Source organism: Molothrus aeneus, chromosome 16 (genome assembly GCF_037042795.1).
Source record: "Molothrus aeneus isolate 106 chromosome 16, BPBGC_Maene_1.0, whole genome shotgun sequence".
Taxonomy (NCBI): domain Eukaryota; kingdom Metazoa; phylum Chordata; class Aves; order Passeriformes; family Icteridae; genus Molothrus; species Molothrus aeneus.
In genome coordinates, this window is record NC_089661.1 from 16,205,208 (window position 1) to 16,223,542 (window position 18,335).

Below are 18,335 nucleotides of genomic sequence, written 5' to 3' on the forward strand. Positions count from 1 at the left end.
GGCCCGGCCCGGCGCGCTCCCCGCGCTCCCCGCGCTCTCGGCGGCGGCGGCGGCGGGGGCGGGCCGGGCCCTCCCTGCGCCGGGAACGCGCTCCCGCCTCCCACCCGGCACAAAGTTTCGCGGCAGGAACTCGGGCGGCAACAGTGCGGAGCCGGTGGCACCGGAGCGCGGCCGCGCGGAGCCCCAGCGCCCCGGTACCCGGCGGGGGCCGGCGGCGACCGTGCCATGCGGGCCCCCCCCCCACCGGCGGCGGCGGGGCGGGCGGGCAGCGGCGCCCCATGCGGCTGGGGCGGCCGGGCGGCGGCTGACACCATGTGCGCCCGGTGCCCGGGGCGAGGAGCGGGGAGCAGCCATGTCCCCCCCCGCCCAGCCGGGGGTGCCGGGCGGGCGCGGCTCTAAGGGGCCCCCGGCGCGGAAGCTCCTCTGCATGTGCAGCCTCTCCCTGTGCCTCACCTACCTGTGCTACAGCCTGATGGGGAGCACCGGCCCGGCCGCCCTGCGCTCCCCCGCCGCGCTCCCTGGCTCGGCGGCCCCCGGGGCCCCGCGCTCGCCCACCGCCTTCCCCGCCACGGTGGCCCCGCGCTCCGCCGGCGGCCCCGGCAGCCCCGCGGGCAGCCCCGGCGCCCCGGGCCCCTCAGCCGCTCCGCCGCGGGCCTCCAACGGCAGCCGGGAAGGGGCGGCGGACACCTGGCTGCGGACGCAGCTGGCCCCCGGGGAGGTGATCACGGCGCAGAGCGGAGCCTTCGAGAGGGACCCGCAGGAGTCGAGCACCACGGACGAGGAGCTGAGCCGGGCCGGCAGCCCGGGCAGCCGCGGCGGCAGCAGCAGCACCACGCCGGACTACGGGGAGAAGCGGCTGCCGCAAGCCCTCATCATCGGGGTGAAGAAGGGGGGGACGCGGGCGCTGCTGGAGGCCATCCGGGCGCACCCCGACGTGCGGGCCGTGGGCACCGAGCCCCACTTCTTCGACAGGAACTACGAGAAGGGGCTGGAGTGGTACAGGTGAGGGCGGGGGGCTGCGGGCGCTATCCGCGGCCGGGGGGGGCAGGAACGCGTGTCCGTGCGGGGCGGGGGAAGCTCCGCGCGGTCCCGGGGGTCCCGGGTGCCCCCCGTGGGAGCCGGGGCGAGCTCCGAGACCCCGCGGGGCTGGGGCGGGCGGGTCGCCGGGGCTGCGCCTGGCAGCGGTGGCGATGGAAAACGCGCTGTTCTGGTGGGAAAGCAGGAAATCCCTGATTACATCCCTCTCGGCTGCTCGGAGTGTGTGAGCATACCGTAGCAGTTCAGCTGCAGTTGGTGTAAAATACGCCTAAATAGGTTGGTAATTAATAATTACTGAAATAAACAAGATCGCAAGTTATTCCAGGTGCTGCTAGGGCTGAAGGGTGCTGCCTTCATGTGAGCACAGGCTTTGCTTCACAAATAGGGTCTACTCTTTATTCAACAAGTTCCACGTTAGGAAGTTTTTTTCCATTGACAAGATCTAATTCTGCTTGTGAAGAAGTCTCTAAATACTGTTGAGTGGCGCTGGGTAGCATTTTAAAGGAATTTTATGCTAAAAGTCATGGTTATTAGAAAACACTGGACTGCAGTAAGGAAGTGCTAAATGTCTTGACAGGTTTAGGAAATCAGTGGATTGTGATGGCTCAGTGTTTTTCTCTCTCTTTAAAAATTTCGGAGCAGAATGCAGCACATCAGTAGAACTTAAAAACTCCCAGTAGCTCTGTAGTTCGTGGTTCAAAGCAAACCATACTGGTTCTTGATATAAAGGGGTCTGTGGCTGAGCTGGTGAAGTTCGTGTTGTCGTTAGTATGGCAGCTTCTTAGTTGCTCTGCAAATGAAGCTAAAAATGAGAGGCTGCAGGCAAGTTACTGCCTGGATTATCTGGTTCCTTGTTATTAAAATAAAGTACATGGTCTGCATATCAGGGGTATTTAAAGGTGAGAAACTCCAGGCACTCTTCTGTGGGGATTGTGGAAGGAAAGTCTTCGTAACGCCTGGTGTGGCATCCGCTTGGCTCTGGTGAAATGCTGTGGGATTTTCTGGAGGGATTTCTTGAAAGTGGACATCAGCACTGAGAAAGTGAGGTTGTCCCTGAGAGTGTTTTTGGTTTGCTGCTCTGATGGGGGGAAGGACTAAAGGACTGGATATGGTTATTGTGTTTATAGATATAATTTCAGACACAGTATTTTATTGTATTGAATTTTCTTGGAGGAAAGGCTTAACCTTGAAAAATAAGTTTAGAAAACTGGCTAGAAGAGGATAGAAAGTGGCACATAAAAAAAGTTTGGTTTTATTTAAAACAGGCAGAAGAAGATCAAGCACTGAATATGATGAGCAGTTGCTTTTTAATCTTTAAAGTTATGCTACTAGAAAAGGGCTAGTGAGTGGGTGTAGCTCCTCTCGTGGAGTAAGAGGCACACACAGGTTTCCATTTGCAGAATGCAGTTTGGTATTTCCTATCCCTGCAGCAGCTCTCTGGGGTGAGCTGCTCATTTCAAGCCCTGGAGCTCTGCTGCTGGGACAGGAGAGGTGGGAGAACAGGTTGGGGCACCCTTGGTGTGTGAGGGTCTGGGCAGAGCAGGCTGTGGGATGGGTAAAGCATTGGCTGGTGCTCTGTGCCGTGTCAGCCCTGGCCACCTGGCCTGCAGTTATCTTCACACCTGCCCAGCACAAACAGGTGCTTCTTCCCCCCTCCTTCAAGAGCGTTCAGCCTTGCAGGGGCAGGACATTGCTGGTGCTCTGTGCCTCAGCAGCAGCCACAGCTTCCCTGGTGCTGTACTGGTGCCAGGCTGTCGTCATGGACTGGCTTTTAGTGCCATACAAACACAAACCAAGAACAGAATGGGGAAAGCTCACCATCCATTCCAGCAGCTGCTTCTTCCTGACCTCTGAGATTACCTGATTGAGTGCACTAGGGAGGCTGACAGCTCATAGCTGTGTCCCAGGTAGAGTAATTACAGATTTTATTCCTGTCCACAGAAATGTCAATGTTTTTTTAGCAAAGAACCAACTATTGAAGTCACCTCCTTATGGTGACTTCTTCATTACACACTGTGAGCTTTTAACACGGTCAGACTTTTTCTTACATAGTGAAAAGGGGAATGGCAGACCTTCAGGGTTCCTTGCTTAGTTGTTCAGTCACCAGATTATCTCCCAGCCCTGAGGAGCTGGAGGAAAGGGAAACGCCTTCTCCACCTTGGTTTCTCCTGTAAAATGGAGCCGGCACCAGGGCATTGCCATTTCTTTGTGTGTACTCCGTGCTGCATTACCTGTGTCTTTGCTGCCTTGAGATTGAGAAGCCCTAAACGCTCTGGATGTCTGGTCCAGGATCTCTCTCAGTGGCTGGAGCTGCTGCAAGCACTGGCCAGGGGGTGCCAGCTCTGTGCTGCTGGGGACAGGGTGGCATGGCAGGATGGCAGTTCCACACTGCTTGCTCTGTTTTTCCCTGGGAACCTGTAGGGAAAGCTGAAGGTTTGTATGCTGTCTCTGATCTCTTTAGCTCAGTTCATGTGGCAATTGCAAACACAGGTCTTTCCACGCACAAACTGGTGCAAACTGGGCCAAGATTAGTTTTGGTTAGTTTCTGTTATGCTGGCAGGGTTGTTTGTGTGGCTGCAGTTTATGATTCTATCCATCCTAATGCTGGGCTGTCTGAAGGACAAGGTCCATGGTACAGCTTTCCTTAAACAAGATCCAGTCTTCCTCTGCTGTTCCTTTGTAAGCCGTTGTCTTTAACTTGCTCCTTCCCTCCCCAGGATGTGCCAGTTTCCTGCAGGAGCTGCTGCTGATTTTAGCCAGTGTCCAAGTGTCCCCCTGCTCTCCCACGTGCTCAGGCCCAGTGATCTCCACATGTCCCCCACAGCCAGGCTGGACTGCAGGCATTTGCTCTCTCCAGTGTGATGCTCATGCCTCAGTGGGCACGTCCCGTGCCAGGAGCTCTGCCCTGAGCTATCCTGCATTTGGAAAAGCACTAAGAGCCTTTCTCAGAGCACAGAAAGGATGGCAGAATGACAGAGAGGCCTCTGAGACCAGGGAATGGAGATTACATCCATAAATGCTCATTACAAGCACAGGCACAGCATTTGGGACATGTCTGATTTCCCTGCCTGGGCGTGTATCAAGGGCACACAATTGTGTAGGGATGTTGTGGATGTTGCAGACTGCCTGCAGTGTCCAACACCGGGACAGGTTTGTCTCCTTGTGCTGCTAGGGGCCTTGGTTCAGTCTCAGAGAGGAGAGAACCCAGGGAGGTGTGCAGGGGAGCCCTGCAGTCGGTGGGTGCCGGTGGCTCTGTGTGCCTGGGGAAGGAGGGGAGGTGATCCTGTCTGCAGGGTCAGTGGCCACACTGCCCTGCGCCTGTGGGTTTGCCTGTGCAGATCCAACACCTCGGGATGCTCAGATGCTGCTGGTGACTGCTCTGGGGGTTTCGGAAGAGAAATGCTGCAGGTGGCTGTGTGAGGGGAGTGGGAGCTCCAAGCCATGGTGGGGGGCTTTAGTTGTGTCTTTGTGCTGGTGCAAATGACCCGCACAGGACACCTCATCACTTGGGCACCCTTGAGGTTTTCTGAGCTGAGTGGAACAGCCCAGTGCTCCCAGGCACCATCCCCAGCTGCCTGCAGGTTCAGCATGGCGAGTGGGTTAAGTTCTGTCGCGTTACACTTTCAAGGCTATCTTGACATCCTACCTTTAGCAGAAAAACTGGGGATTTGAAAACAAACATGTGGTTTTAACATGAATATGATTTCCATAACGCAAAAAGGACACCTGATAGTGGTGAGTTGAAATTGAGTTTTAAGGTTTGCTGATTGGAAGAGTTGAATTCTATCTGTAGATACACATTGCTTTACTCCTTGCTTCCTCCTCGGTGGAACCCTCATGGAGAGGCTGCAGCAATATCTGTGATTAGATCACATTCCCCTTTCTGCCCTGGTCTCCAGCGCTGAGTGCTTGGACGGGGTGCAGCTGTGTGCGTGGAGTGGCCCCACTGCAGGAGCAGTCACCGTGACAGGCAGTGGAGTGGCTTGCATGTCTAATGCTATTTGCACTGCTTGTCTGGGTTTTTTGGAGTGTTCTCCCGAGCAGTCAGGCCTGCGTGTTATTGGTGAGCTGCTGGCCTCATACAAATAATGAATAATGCCATGACAGGGAGCTCTTCCCTCAGTAATAAACACGTGCTCACGAGTGAGCGGTTCCGTGCAGCCGCTGGCCGTGGCTCTGGCACTCCCAGCCCCGTCCCTGGGGATGCTGAGTTCGTCTGTATGGGGGAGGTGGCTGTTGTGTGTTGTTATTTCTGCCACGGGCTCTGCTCCCCCTGGGGCCATCTCACCTTCCTTCCTGTGCTGACCTGGTGGCTGGGGCAGTGGGGCCAGCCCTGCGTGCCTGGGGATGATCCAGCCTTGGCTTTTGCAGCCGTGGCTGCTGGCAGGAATTGTGTCCAGGGATGTGTGCGGGGACCCTTCTTCAGGGTCCCCTAACAGCTGTTGGGCAGCAATAGCTTGGGGCCATTTCAGCCTCATCCCACACAGTGTCACCTCGCTGTGAGCTGTACCTTGCTGTGAGCTGTAATTGTGTTGCTGGCTAATGCCTGTGCTGTTCTGATCAGCTCAGGGCATTCAGGAAATCAAACCCTTTCCATCAGCACTGTGAGCCTGTGGGAACACCTACAATGGGGTGGGATGGATTGGGGTCTGCTGCTGCCCACAGGCACAGCTGCAGAGCCTGGGATGTAGGTGGGAATACCTACAATGGAAGGATGGACTGGGGTCTGCTGCTGCCCACAGGCACAGCTGCAGAGCCTGGGAACTGCTGTGTTTCTCTGCAAAAGGCCTTCCCAGAGTGTTGTACCCACTGCACTTCTGGTAACTTAGGGGAAGTGTATTGATTTTGTTTCTGGGCCCTGCTGTGAGTTGGCTTTTGCTGAAATGTAGTGACTCAGCTGCCTCTCTCCTCTGTGGATCCAGTGTATTGGACTTTGCTGACATTTGGGTCAGCTCTGGGCTGGGGACTGCGAGCAGGGGTCAGGCTTTGTGCTGGTTGGCTCCCGTGTTTCACCCATCCTGGGGACTGATGAGAGGCCATTCCAGCAGCAGGCATGGATTTTCTTCTGCATCCTGCAGCTACTGCAGTGAATCTGCTGTGTGAATCTGCTGTGTGCTCAGGGTCTCCTGGCTCTGCCCCTGCCTTGTGTGCTGTGCCAGGGGAACCCACCCTGCACCCTTCCTGGGCAGCAGTTGTCTCCCTCCTTTCTGCTCTGTTTTAGCTCAAGGAATGGGATGAAGGAATGAATTGTGTCTATTTGCAGTGTTTTATCACCTGATGGTGGTTATCCACATGCTGCTCAGTTGTAGCCATGGGAATGGCAGCTGCTCTCAGCACCTGCAGCCCCTGTGTGCTGCTCTGGCTCTTCCTGCAAAGAGAGTGAGAGAAGTGCCGGTGCCAACACTGTCAGGGGGGCTCTGGAGCACCCGCTCTGCAGGGCTTGTCACTATTTCTGCCTCCATGTGGAACGCATTTGTGGTGGACTGTGAGCACAGGGTGCTGAGAGAAAGGTGCAGCAAGGGGGGGAGGCACAGGGTGCTCTCTGTGCCCCTTGGCAGCCCCCAGGCCCGGCCCCTCTGCCTTGGCAGGGAGGTGTCCGGCCCCGTCCCCTCGGATGGATGGGGTGGGTGACCAGGGTGACGTCCCAGCAAGCCCAGCTGGGCTTCTGCCCTGCTCCCTCTCTATCCCAGGGTGTGTGAGGAGCCGGGAGCAGGGGCAGCCACACAGCTCTCCTGGCAGGGCTATGGACACAGGGCTCAGCACACCAGCCACACATGCTCCAAGGGATGCCTCTTCCAATGACCGTGGGAACATCCCTTGGAGCATGCAGGAAACCAGCGCACGTCACCAGCCCTGAAATCATTGAAGTGTTGCACTGTAGTCTCAAGAACATCCTTTCTCTAGGATTTTGCTCAATTACTCACTTTGTAAACAGGCTGGTGCTTTGGTGCTAATGGTTTAAGTGTTGTCTGGGATGTCAAAATTTGTGAGCTTCGCTCTCTCTGTGAGTGCACTACTGCTCGTGCATGTAGAGCTACAGAAAACTCAAAAACAGGCCTGGGGAAAAGCAGCCCCTTGGAGAAGCAAAAGGGGAAGTGTTGGGTGGTCGTGTTCTCTGGTTTAAATGATGAACCTGACCCCTGCCTGCTCCCTGGCTAGCAAGGCTCACTCTGCTCTGTGCCAAGCCCGGACTGGCAGAGAAGGAACAACAGCTTCTCAAAGAACTTTATAGGCAAAGGCTTTAGATTTTCAAAGTCAAAATTCCGACACAAATTTGTGACACCTTGTATTGACAAAGGTCAGAGTCTTTTTCTTTTCATGGATTTCTTTTACCTCTTCTTTTCATGGGGACTCCTTTTCTCTGAGTCATTATTTCATGCAGTTCAGCAGAAATTTTATTGCTTTGGGGGCTGGGCTGGTTCATGTGGGACATTTCTCACTGCTCAGACTGTGATACACAGAGGTAATTTCTTTCAAATGATTTTTGCTTGAAGGGTTTCAATGAATTGTGAAGGGTGTGAGGCTATGAGCATGAATGAATGGCTGAAACATTTGTATGGAGTCCACGTGAGGAACCTCCATGATCAAACTTTCCAGAGCATCCAGTGTGGATACTGTAATTTCACTGCTGTGTGCATGTGAGCAGGAGCTCATTTTAGGCTTTTAATCCCCTTTTAAATAAGTATTATTTAGGGTTGTATGAGGTTTAAATTGGTTTCCCCTATATTTGAAGAAGTTTAAAGGAACCCCAGAATTACAAGAGTCTGTTCAATCACAGTGAGAAATTCCTCTTTAGATCAAGGTATCTGTCAGGGGCATGGGGGAGTGGCTGGGCAGGATTGGGCCCTGACCCTGCCAAGCTCCTCTCCCTGGCATGGCCAAGCTGCTGCCCAGACTCTGCTCCATGATGGCACATGGGCACTGCTCCCCCCATTTGTTATTTAGGTAGCTGCAGTTTCCAATCTGAAGGAGAATCTTGAAAGCTGACTGTAGAAGGCTGGGGAAAAATTCATATTTATGAAAAAAGAGAAGAAAAAAGCCAAAAACAGCCCTCAGAAAAACCCTCCAACCTTTTTTTTCCAAAGTTTCCCATTTCCCTCCCCAGTGTTAAAACACCAATTTAGTAAATGTTGCAAGGCACAGTATTTCCCCCCTTGTCATATTATACATCCAGGCATCAAGGATGGATCATAAACTTGCTCTTTATGGCTTTAACATTTCAATTGCTAGTCACATTTTATGTAAATTAAGGTATTTACCTTGACAAGCTCTCCTGTGAAGTACGGTACTTCTTTACAGAATATATTTGGCAATATAAACAGGCCAAATGCTGGGGGTGGATGCAAAATTCACAATTGATTTTTACAGCTAAGTAGGATCCTCCCAAAATATACTGGAGTTGTCTGCTCCAATCTTGTCAGTTCCTGGAGAAACTGAGGCAGGGGGACCTGGGGGAAGAGGAAATAGCAAAGGGACATCAGTTATAGCCACCGACCTACTAAACAGAACTAGCTCTGGATAAAAATAACTCCATCTGCCAGACTTTATTTTGTATTACAGAGATTGCTATAACACATTTCAAGCCAAAATCTGATTTCCATTCCCTTCAGAGCCAGGCTGGACTGGACTTGGCCCCCTCCTTTATTAGCAGTAATTATTTTGGATCCGAGCAGAGCAGCACTGCTGTGATAGCCCAGATCTGCAGTTCTCCTTTGTTTTGAGTGTATTTCCTTTCATCTTGCATTGAGATGTGGACACTAATATATTTAGTATTAGTGCTCATCCACATCTGCAAATAACTCTATTTCAGCCCCAGCTCTGCCCTCTCTGTATTTGCTCTTGATGGACACTCATATAATTAAGCTGAGCCGTGAGCACGCTCATGGGAAGCCAACGTCAGCATCAGGCCTGGGTGTGAAACCGTGGCTGGACTGCACAGCCCCAGCAGGAGCTGCCACCATCCAGCCAGGGTGAGCAAACCCACCCAGCCTGTGTGAAGCCAGCGTGGGGCCGTGCAGCCCCTTTGAGGCCCCTCCAGGCGCCTCTGTGCCCCGGGAGGCTCAGCTGCTGCCCACCCCTGCGCCCCAGACATGCGGGAAGGGGTCACCTCCAACCCAGCCCTGGGTGGAAGGTGCTGCCTCACCTGTGCAGGTGACAAACTGTCAATTACTCGGCCCTGGTCCTGCTTGTTCAACAACAAACTGAGCGTTTTCCATCCCAAGTGCTGACTCAAGAAATGCTGGTGGCAGACCTATGGATCCTAAAGTCGTTGCTACTGGAGGTCTTTAACTGGCTGTTGGTTCATCCCTCCTTGGTCTGTTCCCCAGGGAGTGCCAGCATCGATCCCACAGTGCCCCTCCCCTGCACCGTCAGCACTCACAACCTTCAAGCTCATTTTAGGGCTCTTTATTTGTACCCTTTTAATTCCTGAATTACCAGTCACCACCTCTGCTTCATGCTCTGTGGCACTGGAGCTTGCGGAGCCAGAGGGTGCACTGAGGAGCACTGGTACATCAGGAAAGGGCTCTGGGTACCCTAGCAAGGGGCTCTGCCTCCTCTGCATGAGCTGTTCACCCTGCACAGAAAGGCAAATCCACAGTCTGCGTGATCTGGAGGGGCTCTGGGGCACCAGGCCGTGTGGTGGGGATGGTGATTTCACAGCGTGAGGGAGGTGCTGCAGCCATGGGTGCTGCTGGTGCTGAGCTGCGCCACAGAAAAGAGGATGTTACATCTGCCAGGGGCCTGGCCACGAAGGGATGGCACTCAGCAGTGTCCCTGCTCTTGGTCCTTGTTAATGGCTCCCCCAGAGAAATGGGAATCTGGCCAAACGAGCACAATCCAGGGCACCCAGGCACCTGCTTCAATCGCTGTGGTAACCGTGTGTGTGACCTCCCGGGAGCTGGGGCTGCAGGGCAAGCCCAAGGGGCTGGTGCTGTGTGGAGGGCAGAGACTGGAGGGGGGCACAGCCCCTGCGATGGGGCAGGGGGACAGAGACCCCACGGCTGCACAGCCCCTGCGATGGGGCAGGGGGACAGAGACTGGAGGGGGGCACAGCCCCTGCGATGGGGCAGGGGGACAGAGACCCCACGGCTGCACAGCCCCTGCGATGGGGCAGGGGGACAGAGACTGGAGGGGGGCACAGCCCCTGCGATGGGGCAGGGGGACAGAGACCCCACGGCTGCACAGCCCCTGCGATGGGGCAGGGGGACAGAGACCCCACGGCTGCACAGCCCCTGCGATGGGGCAGGGGGACAGAGACCCCACGGCTGCACAGCCCCTGCGATGGGGCAGGGGGACAGAGACCCCACGGCTGCACAGCCCCTGCGATGGGGCAGGGGGACAGAGACCCCACGGCTGCACAGCCCCTGCGATGGGGCAGGGGGACAGAGACCCCACGGCTGCACAGCCCCTGCGATGGGGCAGCTGTTGTTTGGCTGCTCATCCTGTGCTGCCCGTGTGGGGAAGAGGCTGCAGCAGCTCTGTTGCTGGCTCTGCTGCACACACTGGGATCTGGAATGATAAGGGCTCCTTACTCAGCTCAAAATCATCTAGACCCTCCCCAAAAAATCGAAACACTGGAAAAATGCCTGAGGCAACAACTTCATTGGTAAACTAAAGCATCTTGCTGAGAATTTCATAGACCCAGCAAATCATAATGCAATTTCCTATGCAAAAAGGGTTTATCTCTATCTAAATATTATTCCGCACTGTTACTCATTGTAGGGAAGTTATTGCTCTCCTAGGTTAACTGATTGAACTTTGGAAATAGAGCTGCAAGCTTATTGTACAGACGGGAGCTTGACTTTTATTGCTCCTAAATTGTAGTGATAATATTAGATGTGAGTAAAACATACACTCCATTAGAAAATATTTAAGTTTGGTACCACTTTAAAATTAAAAAAGATTAAAAGAAGCATTTCTGCAGTCTAGCCCACCATGAAATTGGAGTCTATTTGGTATGTGAAATGTGTGATACAAATAGCCTAACAATTAATGACAAAGAAAGAGCTGGGATGGATTTATGGCTTAAAGTACCCTGGATTTCACAAGGCTGGAGTGGCAGCAAGGGAAATGTGTTATTAGATCATTACAGGCTTTTCTGCTAGAGCCACTGCTGCTAAAGTTACGGCAAGGTGTTTTATTATTACTCTGTTCCCACATAATACTCTGAAGCACTCTCGTCTTGGGATATGGTTGTCTCAGTGGGAGGCAATCCATGTCTCTGCTGCAGATGGGTTCCTTTGGAAAACCTTATCAGGAACTCCTCAGCCATTTTTTTGCAGCAGGCAGGGGTGAAGTGCTTTCCATGGCCAGGCTGTGTAAGGAGCTTGCTGATTAGTGTGCAGGTTCAGAGCTGCTGGCTGTCAGGGGTGATGGGTCTGGGGGCTCCGGCTGCTGAGGGCCCCATGGCCCTGTGGTGGGTCTGTCCCTGCTGCCCAGGGTCCAGGGTCCTTCCCCGGGTGCTCTGCATGGCTTTGCCCAGTGCAGCTCCCCCGTGACCCCGATTCACTTTTTCCAATGCTTGGGGTGTGTTGCAAGCTCTTTGCTGTGCCCAAAGGGTAAGGATTTGGGAAGCTGGTGTAGGGACAAAGGGAGGGCTTTGCAGAGAGGTGGATTTCACCGGTGCCTCTGTCTTCAGTGAGCCTGGGGAGAGCTGAGCCCCCAGTTACCCCAAGGCTGGGGAGACACCCTCATCCTGCAGCGCTGCTGCTGCTGCTGCTGTTGGGGAGGGTCTCAGCTGCAGCCCTTCCCCTCCCACATGTGGCTGTTGGTGTCCAGGAGGGACCCAGGCACTGCATGTCCCCACCAGCACACCCAGCAGCCGTGTTGTGCCTTGGGCTCTCTCTCGGGGTGGGAAAATAGATTGAGGTAGGACTGGTGTTTTGGGTGCCTTCTGGGTGCAGATCCAGGGCTGTGGTGCCAGATGAACATTGTATGGCCCTTGGGAGTATAAACTGCACTTCTAATCCAGCTTTCTCACCTTGCACTTTGTATGAGAGTCATTTTGTACAGGTGCCTCTGTGCTGGAGCATGCAGTGCAGGTTACGTATCTCCTTCTTCATTAATGGGATTTATATCCTTGGTGTTCCTCGCTGGATGACTTAGTATTGTAATGCAGAACATGAGTGCTGCCTTAATTAAAATGTAACCCCCATATTAATATATATGTTGCTGCTGAAAATTGGAATTCACTGAAAACTGAGTTTAAAAGCTTGTGGCAGGTGTAACTGGCGGCATTGAAAGGGGAGGTGATTTGGGGTGCCCCAGCTCGGCAGCCCAGCCAGGCAGTGCCGTGCTCACCCATGGCAGGGCTGGGGTCAGAGCTGCCTCCACAGCCCCCAGAGCAGGCAGGCAGGTGCCTGCCCCACTGCCTGGCACTGGGGACACCACAACTGTCCCAGGGCCGTGCGCTGCCACCAGCCCCGCGCTCAGCGTTAGTGGGAGCCTGTGCCAGTCCTGGTGCTCTCTCCCAGGATGTTCTCTTTCACCAGGGAGGTGCAGAGCAGCTTAATGAACCAGAGAATTTGTTCCATTATATTACTTAAAAAAATCTTGTGAATGCAAACATTCCAAGCCTGTCTCCGAGCTGTGCATGCATTGCCATTGGCATATGATCAGTTATGAAGATATTTTGCATTCAAGGGTTTGCGGTTTCTAGGTCCATGAATATTCAGGCTCCAGCTCGCCCTTTTTGTCTGTGTTCCACACCTACCCTTTCCATTCCTTTGCGCCTTTTTTTTTTTTTTCCAGTGGATTCAATTAGTTCTATTTGCTGCTTTAGCAATAAAACAATTCCCTCTGTGGCATTAAAATGAGTTTCTTTCATTATTTCATTTGGCTTCTTGTTATATGTGGAAAGAAGGTAGGGAGCTGTGCTCTGTGCCCCAGCTCACAGGGGCTGCCAAACCCTGGAGGACATGAGATGTACTTGGGGCAGCATTAGGAATTAATGAAGGGCACTGCTGGTGCAGAGCCGCTGGAGCTGCACTGACAGAGCCACATTCAGAGCCACCAGGAAAATCTGACCAGTCCCAGAGACCTTCGGTAGGACTTTGGCACCCGAGTCACTGCAGTCTTCAGCGTGCTGTGCTCCTGATCATGCTTGGGTCGTTGGGTCTGGTCAGTTCTCATATGGCCTTTGCAGTACCTGTTGGTAATGAAACACAGGGACTTGAGCTCCTCCTTGGCTTAGATGAGGCACAAGTCAATCCGAGCTGACACCCCAGTGGAACCAGCAGGGAGGTTTGTGGAAGCAGTGCGGGTGGTGCCTGGCAGCAGGGGCTGAAGCTGGTCAAGGGCCCGGTCCCATTTCCTCCCTAAGGAGAGCCGAGTGCAGTGTGAGGACAGCACAGGGGCACTGCGAGAGCCAGGACAGCAGGGGATGGAGTGGGCAGTGTGTACAAAGAATCACACCTGGTGCCAGAGCACTCGTCTGGCTACTCTTGGAGTGCCCTTCCAGGGGGCTGCAGTGGCATTGGGAGTGTGCGGTGCGGACAGACCATAAATCATTCGTTTCGCACTGTGCTAAACACAAATCCTATTAGTGCACTGAGGAGCATCTGAGTAGAGAAAAGAAAAAGGCAAGATAGAAAGAGGAAACGAGATTTAAATCTAATTGTTTTTCTGCCTGTGTTTCACCACTGTTTGTGTGGGGCATGATGAAATGCAGCAGAGGGGAGCCACACAGGTGGGAGTGGGATCCAGTTCTGTTCCTGCTCTGTTGCCCCGGACAGCTGACGCAGGTGTTGAAGGTCAACGAGAGGAGATGTGGCTTTGTGTATTCAAAATTATTTTTTTAATTACTTTTCCTCCTCTTTCTGTGACTGGGGAGGGTTAAAGCAGTTGTGCTGATTCCAGTTGCTTTTTCATTCTGAAGTTAAATCTAGAACCAAATGAGAATTTCCAGGCTGGCAGAGGGGCTGCAGACCCTGGGGTCTGACAAACACCCAAATTTCTGGAAAAAGAGGTTTGTGCCTTTCCTTTCCCCACAGAAAGGCTCACGCCCTTCTGGAGAGCGAGTGGCCGCTGGTGCTGGCTGCCTCCAGATGGAACTGCAGATTCAGGCAGGATGGGTGGCTGCCAGTGCGACGGGTCAGTGACAGCAGATTTCAGAGGGGCAAAGTAAAGGAGCTGAACAAGGAAAGGTGTCTATTAGGGATGGAAAGCCATTTTAAAAGGAAGCAAAATTAGAGCATGCAGTAGGGTAAGTAGGACTGCAAAGTTCTGTAATTAATCACACTGTTGGAACTTTTAAAGGAAATAAATGTGATAAAAGGATTTGTCCAAATAGATTACAGGCAAATTAGGAAAAAAAAAAAAAAGGTGGGGTCATCATGGCCATGGAAATTGTGCTCTTCAGAAATCTTCAATCATCCTCACAATCAATTCTGCATTTCTTTAATAGCACGGTCTTGGATTAACTGCTGCCTGCATCCAGACATTAAATGAAATATCGAGTATTTGTCTCTCAACAATACACTTGGAAATTGTTTATTTCCCTACTTGTCCTTTGCGATGTATTTCAGTCCTGTGACCCAAGCTGAAATCCAACCTGCCCGAGGTGCCCAGCACTTGGTCCTGCTGGCTCCCGCCCCAAGGATCTGCAGCATGGGAGGGTTTTCTCATAAACCACTTGTTTGTTTGTGCAGACGATTACACCGGCTTTGCTATACAACAGTGTGTTTCTCTGCAGCAAACAATCTGCTTTATGGGTTTTCCTAGGAAAATATCAGCTCGCTATGCTCACTAATATGATTCAATTGTGCTGTGTTATGTGACCTTTAAGGAACTTGCAATCTATAATGACATGGTTCTACAGCAGAGCCACTAGTGAAAGCCCTGGCTCCTGGGGAATTCCGGCTGCAAATAAGTGAAGCCCGGCTACAGAAGCAGTAACAAGGCACTTTAACCCCTTGGCTGCTGGCCTGCGGGGGCGGGTCGCCATCCCCCTGGCGAGGTGCTGCAGGGATGTGTGTGTGGGCAGCTGGAGGGGGAGCGCGGCTCTGTCTGGGTATCCCATCCAGGAGCACCCGGAGCTGGCGCCTCTCGCCCCCTCCCCAGAGGGCACGGTGGGAAACGGGACAGGGAGGGGACCCGCTGTGTGCCAGCAGAGCCGCGGTGTTGGCTGTGCTGAGTGGGCAGGAGAGGCTCCCCCGCGCCCCGTCCTGGCTGGGCAGGAGAGGCTCCCCGGTGCCCCGTCCTGGCTGGGCAGGAGAGGCTCCCCGGTGCCCCGTTCCCGTGCTCAGCCCTGGGTAGGGGGCTGTGCCCGCCACGGGCTGTGCCCGCCATGGGCTGTGCCTGCTACGGGCTGTCCCCGCCATGGGCTGTGCCCACCATGGGCTGTGCCTGCTATGGGCTGTGCCCACCATGGGCTGTGCCTGCCACGGGCTGTGCCTGCTATGGGCTGTGCCCGCCATGGGCTGTGCCCGCCAAGGGCTGTGCCCACCATGGGCTGTGCCCGCCATGGGCTGTGCCTGCCACGGGCTGTGCCTGCTATGGGCTGTGCCCACCACGGGCTGTGCCCGCCAAGGGCTGTGCCCACCATGGGCTGTGCCTGCTATGGGCTGTGCCCACCACGGGCTGTGCCCGCCATGGGCTGTGCCTGCCACGGGCTGTGCCTGCTATGGGCTGTGCCCACCACGGGCTGTGCCCGCCACGGGCTGTGCCCGCCATGGGCTGTGCCCACCATGGGCTGTGCCTGCTGCCTTGGTGCGCGGTGCCATGGAAATGATTAACGCTGCTGTCATTGCCACCCACCCACCACTCCCGTCTGTCCACTGCGGGCACCCTGCCACTTGTGGGGGCACCAGCAAGCTCCGCTGCAGATGGGGACCCTACATGTGTCCCCTTGTCCTCCTGGTGGCATGGGGGGTCACGTCACTGCCAGCGCTGGCTGTGTGCTGCTGCTGGAGAGTGTGGGACTGTCCTGATCTGGCATAATGTGGCCTCTGGCCCTCACTGCTCCCTTCTGGCCTGCCAAGGTCCCAGGGGAATGTGACACTGCAACCCATTGGCCTCATGGCACAGTGGAAGTTCAGGAGGCAAACTGCTATGTGCCTACATCATCCTTTAGCTCTGGCTGTTCTTTTCCCTCTTGGAATTTTTCTGCATGGTGTTATGGGGAGGTCTGTAGGTCTTGGTCTCAACCAAGACTGGAGTGACCCCCAGATCGTAGATCAAACAGCCTGGTCTTCTCAGGAAGGGCAATGTCAGCCACCAGCTCCTGCTGCTGGTCCCTCCCTGCACCTCTCAGGCTGGAGCAGGACATGGTGCTGTTGAGGAGGCCTTGGGAAGCCTCAGGGTGTCTGTCCACTGTGCTCTGGCTGTATTTTCAGCCCACTAATCACTGTCTGATCCCTCTGATTGCTTCTGTCTGACCTCCCTCCACGGCTGGAATGCTTTACCTAAGAGGCATTTCAGGGATTTTATTCAGCAGAGTGAAAGATGGGGGATAGTTGGGAATCTGTCACACCCAGGAAACTGGCAAGAGATAGGGAACTTGAGCAGAGAAACAAACACTTCCGGAGAGTCACAGAAACATTTGGGTTGGAAAGGACGTTGAAGATCATCCTGTTCCAACCCTCCTTCCGCCCAGGTGCAGGGTGGTGTGGCTGGAGCACTTGCTGGCAAAGACTGAGACCAAAAGATTTTGAAGGATTGGTTTATCAGAAACTAAGGACAGCCTGTGCCAAATTCTAGGTGCTGGGTTTTAAGAAAGTTTTCTCAGTCTGCTGCACCAGCTTTTGGCAGAAATCTTTGTGAAACGACTTTTCCACTGAGGAACAGGAGATCAGAGAACTGTTCCCTTTAACACTTGAGTGTGCATGAACTTGCAGGGATATTGTTTGAAGCTCTGCTACCCTTGTTAAAGGTCACTTTTTGATCCCATCAAATACCCTCTTTACCTGGAGATAAGATTTAAAAATGGAAGACGAAAGAGAAAGGGCTTAAGGAAGAAGGAGAAGCGGGGAGCTGGCTGAGCAGCCCGCGCCTGGCTGGCAGCGGGGGGGAGATTAAAGCGGGCGCTGGCACAGCCGGGAAAAGGCTCTGCAGGGTGGGACGGAGGGAAGCAGAGGGGCTGGGGCATCTCCAGGGCTGTGGGGCAGCCCCTTGGCATGTCTGGAGCCAGGAGAACTGCCCACCCTGTGCTGCTGGTGCTCCCTTGCCCTGCCAGAGCCTGCTGCTGCCACCGCCACAGCGCAGAGAAAGGAAACCGCGCCGGGCCAAGGTCGTGGCTGAGGTCAATAAATTATACATGACAATTAATCTTAGAAACCTGTGATTCGGGGGAGAAAGGCGAGGACACTGCGGATCCTGAGCTGGGCTGGCAGGCGGATGCCTTGGCTCCATGTCAGCCCGGGGAAGTCAGTGAAAAACAAGTCTGTGCTGGGATGCTGGGAGTCGGTGTGAGTCACTCAGCACGGCTGGCACGCTCTGGGTGCCCTTCCCGGCTGGCAGGGGCTGCTGGCTCTCACCCCTGCCTCGGGGCTTGCTCCCACGTCCCTGTGGAGTGGCTGGGCTGTGGTCCCAGGGTGTTTCCTGTGGGAGCTACTCAGCCGTCACGCAGACCGTGAGCCCTCCATGCTGGGGGTTCAGCGATTGTTTGCGTGGCACAATCAATTCCCATTTGAGATGTTTTAGAATGTATAACTGTCTCCTTGAGACTACAGCATTCAGCAGGTGGTAACACTCAAAGCTTTTTTTTTTAATCTGTAGTAAGGATTTACAAAGGAAACCTTGACTTTTAGATTGATTTTTAAATAAGCATATATTTAGCTGTTAGTGCTTGAAGTACATATTGGATTATATTCTTCTGCAAACAGAATATTCTAATTGATCTTGCTAATAAATAATGAAAGCCAGCCCTGCTACATATAATTCAAGGTTACAATGCATTTTGTATCAGCAGCACTGGGGAGTTTTTTAATGCTTAAAAGATTATTTCTTTTGAATGAGGAAAAAAATGGGGGTGGGTGTGAGACTAAACGCTGTGTTTTTCTATAGAATTTCCTTTTGTTCTTTTCTAAACTGTAGTTAGCAAGTGGCACTGCTTGAGACCCTCCTATACATATAAAGCTAAACCTAAAAGCCTATCCCTCTCCCCAGTGGCTGCCCTCAGGAGGGGCAGCAGCCAAGGATGTGCAGCTCAGCCCTGGCTGCCTGCAGCTGGCCCTGTGGCTGCCTGGTGGGTGAGGTGAGGGCAGGAACCCCTCCCACGCTGTGTAGTGGGTTCAGGTGACGATGGCGCATCCACAGGAAGCCCTGGGAGGAGCATGGTGCTGGCCCTGGCACCTGGG

At 53.9% G+C, this 18,335-nt stretch overlaps 1 protein-coding gene across 1 annotated transcript in view; it reads left to right on the forward strand.

Annotated features, from left to right (window-relative positions):
- Positions 1 to 336: 336 nt before the first annotated feature.
- The window catches only part of HS3ST4 (heparan sulfate-glucosamine 3-sulfotransferase 4), a 55,840-nt gene continuing 37,841 nt past the window's right edge, over positions 337 to 18,335 (forward strand). Inside the window, exon 1 of the mRNA XM_066561014.1 lies at positions 337 to 1,002. Coding sequence (XP_066417111.1) covers positions 353 to 1,002 — 650 coding nt within the window. The 5' untranslated portion in view covers positions 337 to 352. The remainder of the gene's footprint in view (positions 1,003 to 18,335) is intronic.